A 20,235-nucleotide genomic window follows, 5' to 3' on the forward strand; every position below is an offset into this window, starting at 1 on the left:
ACTCTAATGAGTACAATCCCAGGATCCTTAGCCGTTCATCATACGTTAAACCTACCATTCCAGGGATTATCTGTGTGAATCTTCGCTGGACACGCTCCAGGTCTAGTATGTCCTTCCTGAGGTGTGGGGCCCAAAATTGGACACAGTATTCTAAATGGGCCCTAATTAGAGCTTTATAAAGCCTCAGAAGCACATCGATGCTTTTATATTCCAACCCTCTTGAGATAAACAACAACATTACATTTGCTTTCTTAATCACGGACTCTACCTGCAAGTTAACATTTAGAGATTCCTGGACCAACACTCCCAGATCCCTTTGTACTTCGACTGTCCCCATCCCCTGCATTTTGCTAACCCATTCTATGCCTCCTAAGTCTTGCCTAATCACATTATAATTGCCCTTGCCACATCTATAACTCTTGCCCTGTGGCATGTTCCTATCCCTTTCCATCGCTAAACAAAACATAACCGAATTATGGTCACTCTCTCCAAAGTGCTCACCTACCACTATATCAAACACCTGGCCTGGTTCATTACCAAGTACCAGATCCAGTGTGGCCTCCTCTCTTGTCGGCCCTTTGACACACTGTGTCAGGAAACCCTCCTGCACACATTGGACAAAAACTGATCCATCCAACGTACTAGAGTTATAGCATTTCCATGAAAAGCATGAGAAAAGGCTGTTTTGAATATATTTCCTGTGTCATCTGAAACTAGGCAAGTTATTTTTCAGTGCCTTTAGTTTAAGTTGAATTAGGTGGATTAAAATGTTTATTTAGTGCACTGGAACTGCCGTAGATCGGCATAAAGCCAGACATATTTCAATACTTGATCTTCCTGATATTTATTCCAGACCTTTTCACTGATTTAGTCAGTTAGGTTGTGTGAAGTACATTTTTATATTTAAGAGCATTTTTCATATTTGTGAGAGTTGTAACTTCCGTCATCTGTGATTAACTGATTACTTTGTTCCTCCTCACAGAAACAAAGAGAGATGAAAGAGGAGCACAAGTCGCTATATGCCATAAACACAACCTATGTGTATGGGCAAGAAAAATATTTACTGGTAGGTAATTGTGTGAACATGATTGAAATGCACAGTATGTTCGCACCATTTTCCTTCTATAATCCATGTTTGACCCATGTGATCTTACTTTAGATTCAAAGTTATGATTCTTTACTCTTGTCTTTGCCCCTGCACTTACTTATGGCAGGAAAAGTTTTAGGAAGAAAATATTAAATCTATTGAATATTGAACTTTCCACATCATTTCAAATTTGGTTTCATTTCTTTTCTTGGAGGTTTTGTAATGCTGGTTGTTGAATTTGCTTTATACAATGCTGTAGAATCTTTCAAAAGGAGAATGATGTCATGTTTTCAATATTGACTACCTTTTGAACAAGTGTTCCTGTAAAGGGAGTAGGTTGTAATTAAGTTGGCGTGTTTGTTACAAGTTTGACCTCAATAATTTCCATCTGAATAGTTGTGATCGTTATGGTAACTTCCCCTTTTATTGTCAGGTGAATTCATTGCGGAAGCATTTCTTTTATAGACAAGGAAAATTCCAAGAATGAAACTTTAACAGCTTTTAGGTGTATATTTTTGAAGATAATATCCATCACATTAAGTAACTATCAACATTGTAACTTTGAATTATTAAGCTGAAAAGTAAAACTTGAACTGATTTGAATTTATTAGTTTAGTCCGGTAGTAGAACTTTAATGTCAAAATCAGTTGATTTTATGGTTTCAAGTTCCACTGTAGGACTTGAGCGGTTAACCTGGAACTAATGTTTCAGTACACTTCTCAGATGACAGAACAAAGCAAAGCCTGGTCTGTCTGTCACCATGAGTTAGATGGGTATAAGACTGTGTGAAGTTTTAACAAAATTGATGTAATGGTCCAATGGCAATGTCAATGGACTGTTAACCCAGTGACCCAGGCAATGTTTGGCAGATGGTGGAATTTGAATTCAATAGAAAATAACCTGGGATTAAGAGTCTTATGAAGATTGTCAGGAAAATCTTTTAGGGAAGGAAACTGACATCCTTATCTGGTCTAGCCACATGTGACTGCAGACCCACAGCAATGTGATGGACCCTTATCAGCCCTCTGGGAAATTAGAGATAAGTAATAAATTCTCGCCAGCTGGCTACACCCCCATCCCATAAATGAATTTTTTAAAAAGCCATGTTGAAAATCAGCCATATGCACTTGACACAGCCTAGGGTATGAGTGTTGACGATAGAACATAGAACAGTACAGACCTTCGGCCCACGATGTTTTGCCGAACTTTTACCCTAAACCTAAGGTCTGTCTAACCTCCACCTCTACCTTTATAGTATCATACATATGCCTATCTAATGGCTGCTTAAATGCCCCTAACAAAGCCGACTCCACTACCCGCTCCAGCAATGCGTTCCATGCCCCTACCACTCGCTGAGTAAAGAACCTATCTCTGACATCTCCCCTATACCTACCTCCATTCGCCTTAAAACTATGCCCCCTCGCAATAGCTCCACCCTAGAAAAAAGCCTCTGGCTATCTACTCTATCTATACCTCTGATCATTTTGTACACCTCTCTCAAGTCACCTCATCCTTTGTCATTCTAAAGAGAAAAGTCCTAGCGCTCTCAACCTTTCCTCATAAGACCTTCCCTCCATTGCAGGCAACATCCTGGTAAATCTCCTCTGCACTTTTTCCAATGCTTCCACATCTTTCTTGTAATGAGGTGACCAGAACTGGACACAGTACTCCACATGTGGCCAAACCAGGGTTTTATATGGCTGGAGCATTACTTCATGGCTTTTGAACTCAATCTCTCTATTAATGAAAGCTAACACAACATATGCCGCCTTAGCAGCTCTATCCATCTGAGTGGCAGCTTTCAGGGAACTGTGGACATGAACCCTGAGATCCCTCTGCTCCTCCACACTGCCAAGAATCTTGCGTTGTCCTTCCAAAATGAATCACCTCACACTTTTCAGGGTTAAACTCCATCTGCTGCTTCTCAGCCCAGCTCTGCATTCTATCAATGTCCCTTTGTAACCTAGAACAGCCCTCTGCACTGTCCACCATGGTGAATATTTTCCATCTACCACCATTTGCCTTCTAAGGGTCGGCCAATCTGCCACATTTCCCTCTATCCCATGCCTCCTTACTTTTTGCATGAGCCTATCAAACGCCTTACTTAAATCCATGTATACCACATCCACTGCTCTACCTTCATCCATGTGTTTGGTCACCTCTTCAAAGGATTCAATAAGGTTTGTGAGGCATGATCTACCCCTCAGAAATCCATGCTTACGATCACGAATCAAACTGTCCCTATCCAAGTGATCATAAATGCTATCTCTCAAAGCCCTTTCCAATAATTTGCCCACCACTGAAGTAAAACTAACTGGCCTATAATTTCCGGGGTTATCCCTGTTCTATTTTTTGAACAAGGGAAAATGACATTTGCCTCTCTCCAATCTTCCGGCATTGTACCTGTGGACAGTGAAAATAATACGTGGTTTAAACTTGCATTCTGTTTTAACAATTTTTTTGAGCATAAAGATAACATCAAAATAACACTAAATTTGTATTTTTTTTTCCTTTCAAGCTACATGAAGTTTTGTCTGACTCTGAATTTATTACTGCCTCTGATACCGTTTGTGATGTTGTTTGCTTGGTATATGATGTCAGCAATCCCAGATCATTTGATTATTGTACAAGGATCTTCAAGGTATTTGCAAACTTCAGTATATAGATTTGCATAGCCTTTCCTTTCTCTTATTTCGTATATCTGCACGATTGAGACCACAATTTTTTCCTGACAAAATCTTTATCAATTTTTTAAAATAGTGAATGATAATTGTCAAATTTTAATTATCATCCATCAAACTTTGAGGAGCTTTGGACTGTGCTATTAGCTTTTGATTTATGTAAATGTCTCTTAATCATGCAAGTAGATACTGTGTTTGTTTTTGAATGCAAAACTGCCCAATGTTGCATTTGTCACATTTTTCTACATTTGTTCAAAATCTTCATTTCCAGATCCCTTCATGCTTTACCCTATTACTCGAACTTCCCACAATCCGTGCTCAGTTCTTAAGTCTTTATCTATAGAATATCCAGGTTCCTCTTATTGATAGCAAGACCTTCAGTAACTAGTGTTGGGGTCTGAAGCCATCTCCTAAAATACATCCATATTTCTTCCTGATCTTCAAATGCCTTCAGGACATCACCTGTGAGTTACTGCCACTAATTTCAGTCCTCTGACCTGACATCCAACTGTCGAGTACTGGGGTACCTTTCTACAATAAAACTACTACACCAGGGTAAATTGCTGATGAAGAGTTCAGAGCTAAAATTTATTGAGCTGAACATGGTTTCCTAACTAAGGTTGGGGTTAGCTGCATTAATATTACATATTACTTGAGATGAATAGCTGTAAAGGTTCCAGGCAGATGAAAGGGCATACCAGTTTTTATGATAACAAAGTGTGGAGCTGGATGAACGCAGCAGGCCAAGCAGCATCTCAGGAGCACAAAAGCTGATGTTTTGGGCCTAGACCCTCTCTGATGAAGGGTCTAGGCCCGAAACGTCAGCTTTTGTGCTCCTGAGATGCTGCTTGGCCTGCTGTGTTCATCCAGCTCCACACTTTGTTATCTTGGATTTTCCAGCATCTGCAGTTCCCATTATCACTGATACCAGTTTTTATGTTTATTCGCCCGTTAGTTGCTCAGTTTTTTTTTGTGTATTTTGTCTTATCATCTATAAGCAATATAACAAAACAATGCCTAATACCCATGAGAATAAAGTCCTATACCTGTAGAAGATATGATTATTTTTCTGTCCTTGAACAACTGGATGAAAGTGTTGAACAACAGGGTTCTGTTTCAGAGTACAATAATTTGAGTTAAAGGGTACAATTTGTACCTGTAATTTTATTCCCTCCATATCTGATCTATGCTGTGGCAGTATGCACTTCCTCACAGGAGGAAAATAGAAAGGTAACTGCTCATGTACCTATCAAATATGTTGGACTGTAAATGATATGGCATTGACAAGTAGCAAATCATCAGAAGAACTGTATCATTAGACAGTGCTAAGGAAAGACAGGTTTATAATTTCTTAAAGTAATTGCTTTAAAAACTGTTATTGAAAGCTTAATCCAGTTCAAACTGAAAGCTGTTCCTAAATTTGCCACAAAAAGTTGATGATAAATACTGATTTGTGTCGTTTGTAGCTAACACTGCAACTAATGGGGATTTCTTTCAATTTTTGTAGCAACATTTCATTGACAGCAAAACACCATGTATTGTTGTAGCTGCAAAGTCTGACCTGCATGAAGCTAAACAGGATCACAGCATTTCTCCCATTGACTTCTGCAACAAACATAAAATGCCACCGCCTCAAAGTTATACTTGCAACAGTGTTGGCACACCAAGCAAAGACTTCTTTGTCAAAGTGACTACCATAGCCATGTATCCGTAAGTACAGGTCATCAAGCCACCACAGTGCTACATAAGTCGTGTTAAGATTTGCATGGATGACCATCATTAGCTGTAGTTTGAAGCAGTGTTTTAGAAGGTAATCTGAGATAATAACAGGAAAATATTCTGCAATTCTGAAAGAAATCCTAGAATGGTTACAGCATAGGAGGTAGTCATTTGGCCGGATATGACTATGACAGGCCTGTGAAATTCCACTCCCCTGCTTTTATTCCGTAACCCTGCAGATTTTTCTCAGTTCAAGTAGTTATTGAATTCTCTTTAAGGCCTCAGTGAATACCAACTTATAACACTCCTAGAAGAGCCACATTTTAGACATTTTTAAGAAGTATATTTGTAAAGCAAGCTTTGATTGGACACCATTAGCAAGACTTAGCACATGGCCAAGGCGTTGGGGTTAAGTTTCATAAGTTTCTACTGTAGATGTAGTGATTGTTTTAAAGTTGGAGAGATTGTTGTCCCTTCATTTGGCCTACTCAGAATAACAAACTGTCAGGCTTGCATGCCCTGCTGGGTAGTTTTTTAATTTTAGTATTTTCTCCTCAAACATTTGCAGAGAAAGTTGGTCAGTCTATCTTTTGAAATCTCCCATTTTTCATATTGTGTTCTCAATAATATTTTTCTACTAGTGTTTTGCTAATACCTGGATTGAGAAAATGCTGCCTATGATTACCATTTCTGGTTGGCTCTGTTGCTCTTACATACTGAAGTTCAAGAAAATGTGTAGTAAAATCCCAAATTTATCAGTCTAGAATGATAACTGCAATATTATTCTAATGCGTTTATTGAAGAAAAATGAAGTTTCCATTATGGGACTCTCTAAGTTAAAAGTACAAGGCAAGTTGGTCTTAGATCTGAAACGTCCTGATGGATTTCATCCTAAGGTTTTCAGGAAATAGTTAATGAGAACTTATGTATTGGTTTCATTTTCCAAAACTCATTAGATTTGGAGAAGTTTCTTTTAGATTGAAAAATTGCTGATGTGACCCATTTTTAATGATAGGGTAAACCTTAGAAACTATGACAGATGCTAAACTAACTGAATAACTGCCTTATAGTTCAGAAATAATGGGAACTGCAGATGCTGGAGAATCCAGCACAAAAGCTCCTGAGATGCTGCTTGGCCTGCTGTGTTCATCCAGCTTCACACTTTGTTGCCTTATAGTTCAGATGTGATTTAATTGAAACATACAAGATCCTGAGGGGAAAATGTCTCATTCAAAAAGGAAAGGAGGTACAAATCAGGAAACAACAAGGCAGTTATTCAGTTAGTTTAGCATCTACCATAGGATCAACTTTCGAAGCTATCATTAAAAACGTTACAGCAGGGCACTTCAGAGTAATGAGGCTTTGTCAAAGGAAAATTCCATTTAAGTAATTTATTGGAATTCTTTGAAGAAGTAACTTTTGCTGCAGGTAAAGGGGAAGCAAGTGGATGTATTGTATTAGATTTCCAGAAATAATTCGATAAGGTGCCAAATCAAAAACTATTGCAGAAAATAAAAGCTCATGATGCAGGTCATAACATATTGGTGTAGATATAAAGTTGACTAGCTGCCAGCAAGTAGAGAACACAAAAATAAATGGGCTCTTTCTGGCTGATAGGATGTTCTGAGTGGTGTGCCACAGGGGTCAGTGCTGGGGCCTCAACTGTTCAGCATTTATATAAATTATTTGGATGAAAGGTCAGAACATACCGTTGTTGTATTTGCTGATGCCACAAAGGTAGTGAAGCAGACATAAGGAGCTTACAAAGGGTTATGAATAGGTTAAGTTAGTGGGCAAAGATGTGGCAAATGGAATACAATGTGGGAAAATATGAAATTGTCCATTCTGGCAGAAAGACTATAAAAGGAGGCATGTTATCTAAGTGGTGAGAGATTGCAGAGTTCTGATGTAGTGAGATCTCTAGGTGTTCTAGTACATGAATCACAGGAGGTTATTATGTTAGTACAGCAAATAATTAGGAAGACTGATAAAATGTAATGTTGAATTGGGAGGGGCATTGAATTCAAGAGTAGGGAAGTTAAACTTCACTTATTCAAGGTATTGGTGAGACTGCATCTCAAGTAATGTGCACAGGACTGGTCACTGTTCTTATAGAAGGATGTTAATATATCAGAAACAGTTCAGAGTAGGATTACTAGACTAATGCCTGGAATGACCAGATTGCCTTCAGAGGAGACAGGCTAGGTATGTAGCCTTTGACATTTAGAAGGGTCAGATGTGGTTTAATTGAAACATTTAAGATCCTGGGGGGAAGATAACCAAAGAATTGCAGATGTCAGAAATCAGAATCAAAAATAGAAATTACTTGAGAAACTTAGCAGGCCTAGGATCATTTATGGAGAGAAAGTAGAATTGATGTTTTGGGTCCAGTGACCCTTCCTTCCTTCAGAAGATCTTGAGGAGACTTGATCAGGTAGATGAGGAAAGAAAGTTTCCTCCTGTGGGAGAATTTTAAAGTAAGGGCTGTAGTTTAAAATTAAGAGGTTGTCCATTTAGGATAGAGATAAGGAAATGTATTTTTCTGAGGGTTGAGTCTTTGGAATTCCCTTCCTCAAAAGACAGAGGGTACAGAACCTTTAAATATTTTAAAGGCAGATGCAGATAGTTTCTTGATTACTATGAGGATGAAAGATTATCAGGATTTTGTAGGAATGCAGAGATTGGATTAAAATCAGATCAGACATGATTTTATAGAATGGCTGAATAGTCTCAAAGAGCTACGTGGCCTACTCTTGTTCCTTGTTCATATGTTTCAAATGTTTTCATTGCACTGGTTGTTTATTCAGAGGAGAATTTTGGACCTTTTTGTTCTAAACATAAAAGTTTGGATAGACTGGAGCTAAAGCATGCGCCCTTCAGAGGCACAGATCTGTATCCATCAAACCTGATGGACTGCTCACTGCACTAGGCAAACTAAACAAAATTTGTTCATCCTTGTCAATTGAAGCCGAATATGTTTTCATTGGCATTCCATTATTCTGGAATATTTCTATTTTATAATATCTTTCAATCCAGTTTTTTTTATTTTTGCAGGATGCCTGTATTATTAGGACAATCTAAAACATTGCTTCCTATAGGATGTGATGCAATTAAGTGCATGCAGGCGACTTCTGTTATGTGTAATAATTGCAGGCTGTTGACAGTATGACAGCTGGCATCTTGTTACAATCATAATTTAATTACTTGAACTCCTCTATAATGGAAATTTTTCTTTTCTTAAACTAGGCAAAACTTTACAAAATGCCTCTTTAACCTCAGCTGAGAATGGCAGTCAGTAATGCACTAGATTATTACAAAGGCATGGTATTATTTTCTTTCATATCCAGTAAGCTGGACCTCCAGTAAGCTGCAGTTGCATATTACTTTTTTAAACTCAACAGAAAAAACTTACTGTATGACACACTTGGTTTTAATGTTCTTTATCATCGTTGTATCTGTTCTTACTTGTAAGATTTACTTCTTCTGTTTATGTAGGATTGTCGCATGTGTTCTTCCCATGGCGACTTGTTGAAATGTGTCCAGAAGTGGCATTGGCCATTTGGTACCTTTGCAATTGATTTACGAGAATGGTGTGAATCTGCATTTTCTTTAAACTTTGTAAGCAGAGACTCAATTGCCTTACTTCTGTGTGTTTTCGCAGCCATGCCCGGTTACGCTGTTTATGCACCTGCAACAGGTGTACATTTTGCATCTGTCAGAACTTCCTCAACTCAGACTTGCTGCAATCTGTAAAGACCAAATTCTTCACTGCAGTTCTTAACAGGTTCTTCATTTTATTTACTGGGTTTCAGAAGGCTTTTTCAAATTGTTTTTCATCGGTGGGTGGGAAAGGAATAACCTTCAAAGTCAGCTTCACTCAGCATATCCACTGAATTGTTCACATTTCCAAGATTTTAATTTTGTGGGATTTTAAAAAAGAAGTCTTTATTGGCGGGGGGAACATATCCTTTGAAGTCCTTTGCTGTCACATGCAAGAATAATGGTGGCCATTGAAATGCATATTTCAGCATGATTACTGAATGGTGTTTTTTTTTAATATGACAAAGTATACTCCAGTCTTTATCTGAAGCTTTTGCCAATAATTGGCTGGCAAGTCTGAAAAGTCTATTTGTTGAAGGAAGGATATAAGATGTATTGGGCAAATACCTTGTCAGTAGGAAGCTAGCTGAATCAATTTGGTATAGTAGAAGCCTGCACAATGAAATACTTAATACCTCTCATTATGTGTTAAAAATAATGTTATTTTCTCATAAGTGGGTAGTTAGATCACTTTAAGATGCTGTTTCTCTGGTACAATTATATGATCACTCTAAATGGATGCACAGCCAACATTTTACTGTTTAAAAAGATCTCTGCTCTTCCTTCATCTCTCAAATCACCCACAGTGACATGTATAGGCATAATAAACACCCATTGCTTTCGTCAGTTCCAGACAGCTGAGTGTTGGCAGTATAACCAGTAGTTACCATTTAAAAGATTACAATTTAAGAATCTTTATCACTTGTCTCTTTATCAAATTGTCACTGCTTTATGGCGATTCCAGATGAGGGAAATAGTGTTATCCCAAAATATAAGGTTGTAGTTTTCAATGTATAAGAAGTTTATTAGGTGTTCCTTTTTCTAGGTCTCCCCTCAGGATTGTTGAGACGATACATTCCAGATGCTGTCCTTGATCAAGCATTTTTAAGTCTCTGGCAGTGTGTGTTTCCTCAGCTTTCTAGATGAGAATATTTGCTAAATATTATTGATGTGTGCAGTGATTGTTAAATATCAGCTTATTAATCTCTAAGAATGTATCAAATGTGGTCACGAACTACTTTGCCAGAGAGCATTCTATGCATTTCAATTTTAATATCCACTTTGTGAGATCTTATAAACAACACTAGTTGATCAGATTGGTGATGTTGATCAGGAGAAAATGAGTAGGCCAATACAACATACAAATACACCAATTAGGAGCACATGTAGCCTATTGAGCCCTTCAAGCCTGCTTCGTCATTCAGTGAGATCGTTGCTGATATTTTTGTGTTCTAAATTCCATATTCCATCTAACCACAAATAGTATAGATTCTGAAATAAAAGTAGAAAATTCAGGAGAAATACTATAGATCTGGCACCACCTGTGGAAAAAGAACCAGAGTTAAAGTTTTGAGTCTAATATGACTCTTCAACATAGGCCTCTGCATTGAGTCCCTTCTGAAGTTCTGGATTTAAGTGTGAGCCTGTATCATAAGCTGAAGTACAGGATAGGGCCTTGAGCCCAAATCCTCTGACATACTATTTCTTCATAAACTATTGTATAGGTGAACGGACTTTGACGGAACTTAAGTATCACTGAAAAAAGACACATTTTTTCAAAGACTTTTGTCTTGCAATCATAGAACAGTTCACAAGAACAATGGCCTGAATAGTCCCCATCCAACAACAGCCTCCCCCACCTGGCCTAGCTAGTTCTCAACTTGAACAACTTATAACTCTCCTCATTTTCTTCAGGTCAGATGGATGGCCAAGGATACCCACATGGGCCCTGGTTATGCCTGTCTCTTTGTGGGGTATTGTTCCAGTCCAATTCCAGACCTCACCCATGACTTTCTCCAATAAATCAATGATATTAACATTGCTGTCTGTTCCACCTTCTGCGAAGCTTTGCTGGAGGACTGCAGCAATCCTGAGACAGAGGTGTTGGCCAGGGAACATGGAGGTGTGTTGAAGTGGCAGACAAATGGAAGCTCAGGGTCTTTTTTGCGGACAGAAGCCAAGCGGTCACCAGTCTATGTTTTGCTCCCCCAATGCTGACAGCCCATACTACGAGCAGCAAATGCAGTAGACCAGATTGTGTGAAGTGCAGATAAAGCGCTGCTTCACCTGGAATGTGTGTTTGGGCCCTTGGATACAGAGGAGGAAGGAAGTGAACGGATAGGTGTTGCACCTTCTGCGGTTGCATGGGAAGGTGCCATGAGGCTGTGGAGAGGTAGGTGGAGTGAAGGAACACCGGATCAGGGTGTCCCAGAGGGTACTCTCCCAGTGGAAGGCTGAGAAGGGAAGGGAGGTATCACCTCACTCGAGGTGGCAGAAATGGCATTTGATGGTCTGGATCTGGATTCTGGTGGGATGCTAGGTAAAGAAAAGGGGAAACCCATCGCTGTTGCATGAGGGAAGACTAGGGGCTGAGGGCGGAAGTAGGTGAGATGGGTCAGACCTGGCTGAGGGCCTTGTCGACAATGGTGCTGGGAAATCCTCAATTGAGGAAGAATGTGGACATTTCAGAGGCTCCCTTGTCAAAGCTGGCATCATTGGGACAGATGCAATGGAGATGGAGGAACTGGGAGAATGAAATAGCGTCTTTATATGAAGCAGGGTGTGAGGATGTACAGTCCAGGTAACTATGGGATCCGGTGGGTTTATAGTGGATATTGGTGGCCTGCCTATTCCCAGAAATGGAAACAGAGGTTGAGAAAGTGAAGGGAGGAGTCAAAGTCAGATAAGAAAGGGAGACAGCAGTGTTAATATCATTGATATATTGGAGAAAGTCATGGGTGAGGTCTGGAATTGGACTGGAACAATACCCCACAAAGAGACAGGCATAACCAGGGCCCATGTGGGTATCCTTGGCCATCCATCTGACCTGAAGAAAATGAGGAGAGTTATAAGTTGTTCAAGTCAAGAACAAGCTAGGCCAGGTGGGGGAGGCTGGTGTTGGATGGGGACTATTCAGGCCATTGTCCTTGTGAACTGTTCTATGATTGCAAGACAAAAGTCTTTGAAAAAATGTCTTTTTTCAGTGATACTTAAGTTCAGTCAAAGTCCGTTCACCTATACAATAGTTTATGAAGAAATATTATGTCAGAGGATTTGGAATCCCTGAAGCCTTGTAGACTGAATGTTGAGTTCATAATTTTAGGGCTTGAACTCTCCCATGTCCTTATCCCAGCCCCTACACACCAGGCCTTGTTTCACATTTTCTACTATTACACACATCCCATTGTTAGCCACTAAGAGTCCCCATTAATAGCTATTCACCCTCATAGCCAGAACATTATCCACTCCTTTGTCCAACTATTCTCTCTCAGGGCTATATTCTCTCCCATTGTTTACTATTCACTCCCTATCTTCTGCATATAAACTAACATTCTCCTTGTAACCATCAGCTCTGAGGAAGGGTCACTTGACCAGAATTTTAATCCTGGTTTCTCTCCTCAGAAGCTGCCACACCTGCTGAGCTTTTCTAGCAACCTCTGTTTTTGTTTCTGTAAGTTATGTTAATCACCTTTTGATGGATACATTTTCCATGATAACTCCTCAACCAATCAGCAGTCTACTGTCATGCCGTATAAATGTTCGTTTTCCATGTGAATCCATTTTCTTACTAGTTGTCCTGATCAGTGCAAAATGAAAAGCTTTGACGATGTGTCTTTTTTTCAGCAAGACATACATTCTATACCACCAAAAGACTATTTGAGTAAAATTCCTCCTTCCTTCCTCTTTTAATCACCATTTCTACAGCTTAAAACTTGAGTTCAGAGATGAGTCAGATATATTTTTCTGCTTGCCTGACATTGACAATTACTTCTTGCGAGATTAATGTTAAATTTAGTGTTTTTAATACTATGTCTCCTTACAGTTGTACAGTAATTGAAGCTGGTCAAATCCAAGTCCTTCTATAACCAAATAAGGAAAATGTAGTTGAAATCGACGTAAATTGTGTGTGATGTTGTACGTTTCTTGTGCGTGTAATTTAGGCAAAATGATGGTCCACTGAAATGGAAGCTATTTGAAAATAGGATGAGGTGCTAGTGATGGAGAAGTTGGTTTTAGCAATTCAGTTGGATACAGGAACTACATATAAAAAGCATATTTTCCATACTCTCTTGAAAAGATGTGCTGGCATTATTCATGTACCTAATCACTTTTCTTGCATGTGAATATTTGCTGTGTATAAATGTATCATTCATAAACTGACCACAGCCACCTAACAATCCTGCCCGTAACTATACTGTGATCAACCCTCTAACCTGTTTCCTCTCTCAGTAAAATCTGAGGGGAGGGACCCCAAGTATGCTTTTTGATCATTCTTCCTTATCCATTACGCAGAATCAGGAAGTGGGGGTGAGGCTGGCTTACCAAATGGTGATGAAATTACTCAAGCTGCCTATACATGAATTAAACGAAAACCAAGAAATCTCAGTTGGTATTAGAGTTGGAAAGGCAAAATTAAGGATGCTGTCTTGGTGAAGCAGATTTTAAATTTCAATGATTGGGACAGATGCACCGATACTATTTACTTATGGTCGTCCAGCATTCCTATTTTTAAATAATATTTTGATTTTATATTGCATATATACACATGTATTTAAAAAAGAAGCATGGCTATCAAATATTTTGAGGTGTAAAGTGTTTTTTGGAGCATTGGAATTTATCTGCCCTGAGTTGCAAAGTAAAGCTAAGGCACCATAGCCTTATCATTGATTGGGTTTAATTACACATTTCTGTGGGTTGATCAGTGAATATGAGAAGGTGTGTTTTGTGAGGAACTTAGCACAGTTGTAACAATATGGTTTCTTTAAGTGGAGAACAAATGCAAGATCTTGATAGTCAATACGTCTTGAATTTGAAATGTAATTCAAGCCACTAGTACGCTTCATTTTTCTAATGCTGAATTTAATCTCGCATCTGGCCAAAAAGTGTTCTCTTTCAGTCAGCTACATTAATTTCACTGGTTGCAGTCTATACGTAAGTTACCCAGGTGTGAAGAAATTTCTTTGAATACAACAACGTTTTTGCACCCACTTGAGGAAATTCCTTTTGATTTTCAGCACAAAAAGGCTTGTACGGCTGGTGATTTGTGAAGCTAGAACCAATTTTATAGAACATTATACGCACTGCTACTTCCAAATATATATTATCTTCATTAAGTTTTCTAATGATGCGTCCTATCTATCAGATATATCCCAATATACTAAAGCTCCTTTAAACTGCATCCACCAAACCAGTAACCTTTCACTGTTTCGAAGAACAAGGATGGCTAGTGTATGGAAAGACCAGCACTTATAAGCTAACCTCCAAGATGCATGCCGTTCTGGCTTAGAAATACATCATTCCTTCCTTTGGTGCTGGATCAAATATCTTGGAAACCTCCTCCCCGACTCCTTCACTTCATCAGCACTGGATGCCCCTACATTACATTAACTGCAAAGGTTCAAAAGGCAGCTCACTGCCATCTTCTTAAGGGCTTTTAGAGCTGGGCAATCTCTTCTGATTTTATCCAGTAACGCCCATAACCCTTGGATAAATAACAAAAAAAATCATATTTTTAAGATTTAATTTTAAGCAATAAAATTATTTGAGGCATTCCTATTACCTATCGCAGCCAAACCCTTCCATGGTATAATATTGAACAAAATGTTTTAGATTATGTTTGTAGCTACTCATTTGCTCAGCCATTAATTCCATGCAGTCTTCTGTGCTTCTATACTTGCACTATGGAGATGAACTTATTATTTGTATAGTTTCCACGTTAATGTTTCAGGCTTTATTTAAAGATCTGAATGGTGCTATTAAGCCCATTTAAACTGAAGAACTATTTCTACTTAATACTCACTTGATATTTACAGCAACAACTCCTAATATCTATCTTGTAATTGTGTAAGTCTGTGATGGCAGTGCATTGCAGATTTTCACCATTGGTCTCCAGTCCTTATTCTCATTGTTTCTTAATTTCGTACTCTAATTTGCTATTCCACACAAGACACATTCTAGCATTGTGTAATGAAGCTGTCAATACATTCATTATTTTCAAAACAAAGCAAATGTATTCTGAGTGCTAATCTCAAGAGAATATCAGGAGATTGTGACCGGGCCTGAAAAGCTAGCCTGCATCTGCCTGGGGTGGCACAGTGGCTCAATGGTTAGCACTGCAGCCTCACAGCACCAGGGACCCCGGGTTCAATTCCCGCCTCGGGCGACTGTCTGTGTGGAGTTTGCACATTCTCCCTGTGTCTGCGTGGGTTTCCTCCCACAGTCCAAAGATGTCCAGATTAGGTGGATTGGCCATGGTAAATTGCCCGTAGTGTTCAGGGGTGTGTGAGTTATAGGGGGATGGGTCTGGGTGGGATGCTTCAAGGCGCAGTATGGACTTGTTGGGCTGAAGGGCCTGTTTCCACACTGTAGGGGATCTAATCTAATCTCATCTTTGGCATTTGATGTAAGACGTCAGAGTCCGTCATGGGCAGTTATCTCTTGACAGTGAGATGTCGTCTTGTTAATGTGCATTTCTGCACAATTCATGACAATTTTCATACCAACCTTTAGCCCGGACAACTCTTCTGCTGAGGAATCCACTTCTGTTCAGGGCAAGGGTGAGAGAAGTACTTCATTTTAGCGCTGAAGCTGTCTGCAAGATTGTGTAACTGAAATCAGCCCTGGAAAATGATGATGTAGCTTCCTAAACTAGTTCAGAGATCATGTACAACCACCTGGGCTTGCAGTCTAATTGGTTCCACATACATTTAACACAAACATATCGCTCCCTCACATAAGCTTGTAAATTGAAGCTAACAAAAACAGTGGATATGCCGTGAATAAGGCTGTTATTGAAGAATCTTTAAACAAATACAGGACTCCAGGGTACAACCAACTTGTTCAGGAATGCTGTAATTTTGATCAAGTGCTTCTCATCACACACATCCTGCTTCTTTAAGATATTCAGTTGGTCAGCACAATTTAATTGAAATTACTGAAAATTAGAAAAGATTTTTTTGGGATGTAGGGGGTAAAAAAAATTGAATTTTATGAAAATCTAGTAGTTCTGCAAGTGCAGACTAGCTCTTCAGTTGGCTGACCTTACCAAAGTAGATTAAATTACTAAATACTGTAAAAGCATTTCTTAAAAAAAAACTAATTCTAGTGTTTTTTGTGTAGGCAATGATAGTACTGATGAAATGTAGGAAGACTTAATATTTTAGTAAAGACTTGTCAATTTACATTGATGCAATGAATGCTGCCCTGAATTTATTTTAAAGTTACTCTACCTCTGGTTCAGTTGGTTGTATTGTTTGATTTCTGTCTGCAATGCCTGTACTACAGCTAGGAATAGTAAGCTTTTCTGTGCTCTGGATCTGTTTTGAGAGTTCAAACCTTCATGCTTGCAGTAATAACAGGGATCCTTTCTGCCTTGTGTATAAGGAGGCAGACAAACTATCTATTTTAATTTGGAGGTTGTAAGTTAGTCCCTAATTAGAGATTTAATTTCTTCCTATCTGTTTAGCCTTCCACACCTTAACTGTGCCCTCTGTAAAGATGTGGCATTGCTGGAGCAATCTTTTAAAACAACTTTCTAGAATTGTGAACTTTGTGTGTAATATGCACTGATATATACCACATTAAGTAAATTGTAAATCGGCACAAAATATATTAAACTGGAGAAAATAACTTAGACTGAATCAGTTGATAAAGATTGAATGAGACTTAACAGCACTTCCTGGATTCAATTCCTGGTCATGATGAGTTAGCTGAATTCAGTTCAGAAGAGAGCAACATCTGTCAGAGTTCATGCTTCTGATCACTTAATAGTGATCACTTGTGAATATCAAAAATAGCACTATGATTACAAATGATCTTTTATCATATTTAGATGGAAAGGTTTATGTATCATTCAGTTCCATTAAGTACTAAGCCACTTCACTTGCATTTTTATTTAATAAACACTTACCCTGCAGAACAAACACTTTTCCAATAATACATCATAATGGTCATCAACTTGAGCTTTTAATGTGGAAAATCTTGTCAGTTTTTCAAATTCCATGTTCAAATTTCTCATTGAAAACGAAGGTTAAACTTTCAAAATTCCCTATCTTTTCCTTGCATATTTTTGCTGAACTTGTAGCTTGTTTTATTTCATAAAGAAGCTGATTGGATAATATAGTGAAATGGACAGCTGCTGCAAAAAAAAATTAACTGTAACTCATCATTTGAATAGGCTGTTAGAATTGCAGGCAGAATATAAATTTGGAAGTTAATTTAGATTTAAAACTTTTTCAAATAAGGAATTATTATCAGAATTCTAATTTGTAACTTTTGATTTCTGGGTGAATGTGAATAGTTTGCCTTATACTGTGCATCCAATATTTTGCCTTCATACGTGTCAAAATATAAGATATTCCCAACCCAATGTGTCATTTCCATTTGTTAAGTCACAAAGTTTGATGGTTTGAACTAATGCAATTGCATTTCCTGTTGTGCAGCTAATGAGTCATTGTTGCATGCACAAGTGAACACAATTTGTGGATAATTTTGTGTGTCATAACATGTACATGTTCTTCTCTAATTTTCTATCTTTTAGGTGTTTGTTTACAATTTATGCTTGTCTGCTGGCACTGTTTCTATACTTTGCACTTTATCACTTACTTTGGCATCTTGTCTATTTACTAATCCTTCCTTATCCCATCTCTGATGTTAGAAAGATGTGACTTTATTCTTGGAGATCTAAAAAAAACCTCCTTTGGATTATGTGTATTTTGATATTTATGCCCAACTATAGCTTTTGGTTTATTTTTGCCATGCTTCTCTTCAGCAGGATCTCACTTTGGTCGTGTTTGGGCAATGCTGATTTCTTGCAGGTTATTAGTACAACAGATCTCTAGAGATTTTACTTCTAAATGTGTCATTATTAATGTTGATCTGATGGCATAAAAATACACCCAGATCCATTTTTGTACGGACTAGTTGGTTCATTGCCAATGTAACCATTCAGTTCTTTTCTTTGAACCCACATAGTGTAGTGTGTATGGAAAATAAATGCTGCAGTACAGTATCTTAATCGCATAAATAATTTTGAGTCAAATTGAATTTCCATACCAGCAGTCTTCCACGCTCAGCAATCATTTCAATCAGCATGTTCTTTAGATACACCCTAGAAAACCTAGTGTAGCAGCAGTGTGTCAACAGATTTTGCTTTTTCCAATTTCCTTTCCATACTTGCCCTCTTGCTCACCAACACTATATTGACTTTTACCAAAAGTGTTGCAGCTTTTGTCACTGAAAACGTTGAGTAACAGTGACTGTTGAGACTCATATATTTGAGCTTGGGTGTCCTAGTTGAGACCTCCAGTGTTGTAACAACGTGTTAGTAATCTGTTGTCCATGTTGCATGTAATTGCCCTTGAAGTGAAATGTGGGTGTAACTACTTTAAGTACACAACTGTTGACTCTAAATTTTATTGTCTTTAACTTAGAACTCATGCTTATTGTGAATAAATTCTTTACTGTTGCCATTTGGTAGATAGACTGAGTCTCTGCATTCACAGTTGCATTTCTTCTTCTTGCTGCTCTGCCTTCAGGTGGCCAGTTTTATTCTCAATGTCTTTGTTGCTGCTGTTCACATCGTTGTCTACTGGTGTTTGAGGTCCACTGCACCATAACTGAGCTATAACCAGGAATCTTGCTAACCCCAAGAATCTGAATTACACTGATATTTCCTAACTCAAGTTAACTAGGCTTGAGCATGCTCAGTTAGAAAGTAACTGCAGCCACTTGTCACTAACAGGCCATTATATTCATGTAAGTCTCAGTTTGTATTGGTCAATTTGATATGGGCAACAGAACAAAAAATATTTGTAATTGAAATAGTCGGTGACTGAAAACATGGAACTGAACTACTGTATAAATAGTTTTGGCCACAATGATAAAGGGGCAGTCCTGTTAAACTGCAAATTATATTAATCTAATAATGTAATTTAAAGTTTATGCCCTAATTTTTGAAAATGGAGCAAAGTCCATGAGTTTTACTTGAAATAGTGCAGTTGCTTTGCTATTTCCCATTCAAAGGTCTTTCTTCGTTAAAAGTACATCACAGTTTTTATTTATTTCAAATCTTTGCCTAATTCAGTACCTGGTCTGTCTCATTTCTGTTAAGCTACTCTGTAATGCCGCATTTTATTTTTTACCCACACACTTTGTGAATCAGGATTTCAGAATTTCAGATTTAAATCCTTTTCTTAGTTTATTATTTCTGCTGTTCTGAATATATTCTTCTTGCACGTGACTCAGCAAAATTCCTTTCCCAATATTCTCTACTGATGTCTTAGCCTTTGCGTTCCTGCCTAGTTGGTGCTAATTTCTCTTGACCAAGAAAGACAATTTGTTTCCTCTTGGATTTTGAGTCCTCTTTACCAGTTTCCTTCTTTGTGCTAGTTTTGGCCATTTTTGAGGGTTCCTTTTGATTATTCCCTTTCAACTGTATGATGTTTTTAATCTCATTGCTCCATCAGAACGACCCTATTTGTCCCCATTATTTTGCAATCACTGATCTCTTAATTGGCCTGGAAATTCAGAACTACCCAAGAACCAAAAAGCGCAATGGCTATGCAACCAGGAAAATGGATGTTTTTCAACCCATGTTGTCGTACCTTGTTTTTAAGTCTCAAAATCCTCTATTAAATCTCCAGATCTTTTTCTACTCAAAGGAAGTAATATCTCCTTAATTATAGTTTCTCCATTCTTAGAGAAATTTTACTATTGCTGCCTGAAGCTAACGTTCTTTCTATAATTCTGATATTTTGCTTCTGAATGGACCCTTGCATACCCCCCATTTTGTCTTCCCAAAACTTTTCAGTATTTGAAATTAAAGGAATGCCTTGAGAAGATAAAGTTTTGAACATTGTGATGAAGGATTCAAGTATTCTTGCTTTGTTAATAAAGCTGATTTGATACAGGACTGCTCCTTGACTCAAA

At 38.2% G+C, this 20,235-nt stretch overlaps 1 protein-coding gene across 5 annotated transcripts in view; it reads left to right on the top strand.

The window, feature by feature from the left end:
• The window catches only part of LOC125463596 (mitochondrial Rho GTPase 1), an 88,079-nt gene that overhangs the window by 64,542 nt on the left and 3,302 nt on the right, over positions 1-20,235 (top strand). For 4 of the 5 annotated variants that reach the window (XM_048555049.2, XM_048555048.2, XM_048555050.2 and 1 more), the window contains 4 exons: positions 983-1,066; positions 3,606-3,728; positions 5,276-5,478; positions 9,149-9,271. In XM_048555049.2, the coding sequence (XP_048411006.1) occupies positions 983-1,066; positions 3,606-3,728; positions 5,276-5,478; positions 9,149-9,271 (533 nt within the window). The remainder of the gene's footprint in view (positions 1-982; positions 1,067-3,605; positions 3,729-5,275; positions 5,479-9,148; positions 9,272-20,235) is intronic. The other variant, XM_048555051.2, reaches the window with a different exon arrangement.

This window comes from Stegostoma tigrinum, chromosome 22, assembly GCF_030684315.1.
Source record: "Stegostoma tigrinum isolate sSteTig4 chromosome 22, sSteTig4.hap1, whole genome shotgun sequence".
Classification (NCBI taxonomy): Eukaryota; Metazoa; Chordata; class Chondrichthyes; order Orectolobiformes; family Stegostomatidae; genus Stegostoma; species Stegostoma tigrinum.